The 3586-nt window shown below is 43.4% G+C and overlaps 1 protein-coding gene across 1 annotated transcript in view; it reads left to right on the top strand.

Moving 5' to 3' along the window:
• The window catches only part of AGBL1 (AGBL carboxypeptidase 1), a 1441949-nt gene that overhangs the window by 127163 nt on the left and 1311200 nt on the right, over positions 1-3586 (top strand). Inside the window, exon 6 of the mRNA XM_007946116.2 lies at positions 2337-2374. Within this exon, the coding sequence (XP_007944307.2) occupies positions 2337-2374 (38 nt within the window). The remainder of the gene's footprint in view (positions 1-2336; positions 2375-3586) is intronic.

Here is a 3586-nt window from a genome sequence, read left to right as displayed (position 1 = left end):
TTTTTGACAACTTCCAATTTTCCTAGATTCATACTTTGTACATTCTATGTTCTGATTATTAATGGATGTTTGCCACTGTTTCTCTTCTATTTGAGTGGTGCCACATCAGCAAAGGGAGGTCTCGAAAGTTTTACCTTATCCCTAGGAGTAAGGCTGGGTTTACTCAGATGGTGAAGCTCTTTCCCAGTCCTATTTTGACAGCCTTCTAGCCTAACAAGACTATTCAAAACGTTGTGCAGTAATGTATCAAACAGTGTTTCTTTGCTTTTCATAAGGTTTTCCCTGGCCAATTCGAGAAGTGGATGGCCTCTTCCTTCTTCCTAGTCTTCTTGGTCTGTAAGCTGGGCTGATATCTGTGCACCATGTGCATCCCGCTGAGTTTGAAACACCAGTGACTCATCCTCAAAACTCACATCAACATGTCACCATGGAAGGACAGACAGACAAGTTTGTCTCCCTGTTAGAAACCTCTCGTACCACCCTTACCTGGGTCCCTGCGGCTGACTCCTCCCCTGTCCAGATTCCTGAGCCTTTTAATCTCCTTTCTCTCACTCTCCTGCCCTGCTGCTTTGGGTGTGCCCAAGTTCCTTCTCCTCACCTGAATCCCTGTGGATGACTGCTCTTCTGTCCAGGTTCCTGGCTGTTAATCCCCTTTTTCCCACTCTACCATCCTGCTGCTTTGGGTGCGCCTAGGTTCTCCTCACCTGGATACCTGTGGCTGACTGCTCCTCTGTCCGGGTTAGGGTTGGGGTTGGTAACTGAGGAGTGAAACCAAATGAACATGAAATGTTGAGTGTAAAACAAGCGCTGCTCTGTAAGTTTGTTCCTAAAGCACAATTATAAAAAGGAAAAAAAGAATTGTCTTCCTTGTGTCTGCCTTGAAGTTGTTCCTTAAAGTTCCTAAAGCAGGCTTTAGGAAATGTTAGAACAATCCTGCAGAGTTAAGGTTTCATTCCTTCTGTGGGTTTGCCTCTCAGTTTCAGGTCTTTGTTATTTCAGGACATCCTTGTAGATAATGGGAAGGAATACTATCTCAAATACTGTGTTTTCTATTTTATTTATTTATTTTTTCACAGTTGTCTCTATTGTTCAATAGTAGATAATATATTGCAAACAGAACCACCCTCTCATCAATCAGACAGAGGTGAAGAAAGGGTTAGCTAGAGAGAGATTCTGGAGAAAAACAGATGGGGAGGAAGCAAAGGTGGAAAGTGAGATTTCTGGGCCTGGGAGTACCAGATTTGCTCTGGTACTTTCTATGTAATTTCCAACAGGCGATCCAGCTTCTTGGGCCCATCTTCCCAGTCCTCAGGGGAGTGGTGGGTTTTGACAGAATACTGGTTTTCAGGCCTTAAGGCTAAACTAAGGAGCCCTCGTGGCACAATGATCAGGTACTCAGGTGCTAACAAAGATGTTTGTGGTTTGAACCCACCGTTGGCTCTGTGGGAGAAAAGACCTGGTAACCTGATAACAACTTCCCATAAAGGAAACCCCATGGAGCAGTTCTACTCTGTCCTACAGGATTGGCATGAGTTGGTACTGACTTGACAGCACACAATAACAACAACAACAAGGATAAGCTGCAGGGTCATGCAAAAATCTTTCTATTCTTCCAAAAAGCAAATAACACACTTTCTCTTAGAATCACCCCATAGAGTTCTCAATGCCTATGAAGTTTCCTCTCTCCTTGTGTGACCTCCCCAGGCTCAGGGATCAGATAACAGGACCACTAAGATGTGGGCCAAAAAGCACTTTTATTCTCATATGCTTATCGTCACTGCAAAGTTCATGAAATTCCTCCATGGAAGAAAGCAATGCATTTGGGAGAAAAATCTTGACATAAACCATTTTCTACCCTAAATAATGTGTGAATGTTTTACAGTGTGTCCCTAGGGGGGTGAGTGTTTCAAGAAGCTTGCAAGTCACCAATGCAATGACCAGGCCTCCAAGTACCACCTCCAAGCCCCAAACCCCCAGAGTCCTTGTGTATACCAATCAAGAGACTGACAAGAGCTTTGGCTGGGATGGGCAGCATAAAAAACAAGGTACTGAGTAAAGAAGTTTGTGGAAAATGGAAGGCATGAGAAGGAAAAGAAAAGATTTTCAGCATCAGAGGGGACCTCTGAGACACATTTGAAAGATAGACACTTTACTCCAGCACAATTTCTGCATTTATGCCTTTTTGATGGCCAGTGAGATGATCAATAGACTGCCTGCTACTTGGTTAATAATGGAACTGTTAGGTGGCAGCTATGAGCATGCTGGCCATGGGATCCATGGGCTGACAAAAAGACCATTGAACATTGACTTTCCCACTTTTCTTTCTCTTTCCCCAGGGCAGCCACTGAAGTGCTGGCAGCACTGCTGAAATCTAGTAAGTACCTCTTTTGAAAAGTGGTTATTTCTTTCCCTTCTGAATTCAGTGAAAGATACTCTTTGGTCTCTATGGCTCATTTTCGACCTGTAGCACAATATAACCATGGCCTGGATCTTTGGGTAAAATGGAGACTATTATGGCTGTTCCAAGAACACAAATGAAAAGAGGGAGTTACCATCTCTCCATCTTCACATATATAGCTTCTAGGTGGTGCAAATGGCTTATACTCAACTACGAATTTAAAGGTTGGCAGTACAAACCTGCCCAGCAGCACCATAGAAGAAAGGCTGATGATCTATTTCTGTGAAGAATATAGCCATGGGAACTCTATGGAGCAGTTTTACTCAGTAACCCATGGGTCACTATGAGTCAGAATTGACTTGATGGCAATAGAGCTATTTGTTTGTTTTGGTTTATGTGTGCCCATACATAAGGTCACTGAGATGTTTGACCCTAAAGGAGATATGTTGTCTATTGCAGATCATGGGTTTCTTCTGATCAGACCAGCAGCCTTTAGGAAATATTAGAACAAACTCTAGGTCCCAATGGCATTGACCTACAGAAGAAAAATGATGGCAGTGGGTGGGAAGCAGGATACTTCGGTTCAGTTGCCAACTCAACTCATGACTCTGTACTCTTAGAAATATGGAATGTTGGAAATTATTTGGACAGTATAGATGCTGACAACAAATTCATATTAAAAAGTTGGCTTTTTTTCTCAGTTACTTGAGTAATTGCAAAAGAATAGCTTGGGGGGTCTGAATAATTTGAGGATGTTTGCCTAGTAGCCCTGGCCTAATTATGTTGGGAGTCAATTTCATGTGTGAAATATAATAGAAGGATTCATGCACTTGGGAGTGAAGGTGTCTTAGTTTAATGTTTCCATTTATTTTTCCTCCTTACCTCTTTGTTGTTGTTGTTGTTGTTAAGTGCCGTCGAGTCGTTTCCGACTAATAGTGACCCCATGCACAGCAGAACGAAACACTGCCCTATCCCGCGCCAACCCCACAATCCCTGCTATACTTGAGCTCTTCATTGCAGCCACCATATCAATCCATCTCGTTGAAGGCCTCCCCCTCTTTCGTCGACCCTCCACCCTGCCAAGCATGACATCCTTCTCCAGGGAATGGTCCCTCCTTACAACATGACCAAAATAGGTGAGACGAGGTCTGGCCATTCTTGCTTCCAAGGAGCATTCTGGCTGCACTT

Source organism: Orycteropus afer, unplaced genomic scaffold, assembly GCF_000298275.1.
Source record: "Orycteropus afer afer isolate SDZICR_OR568_19922 unplaced genomic scaffold, OryAfe1.0 scaffold00150, whole genome shotgun sequence".
Taxonomy (NCBI): domain Eukaryota; kingdom Metazoa; phylum Chordata; class Mammalia; order Tubulidentata; family Orycteropodidae; genus Orycteropus; species Orycteropus afer.
Note: the sequence above shows the minus strand (reverse complement) of the source record. Positions and strands in the feature narration are given on the sequence as shown.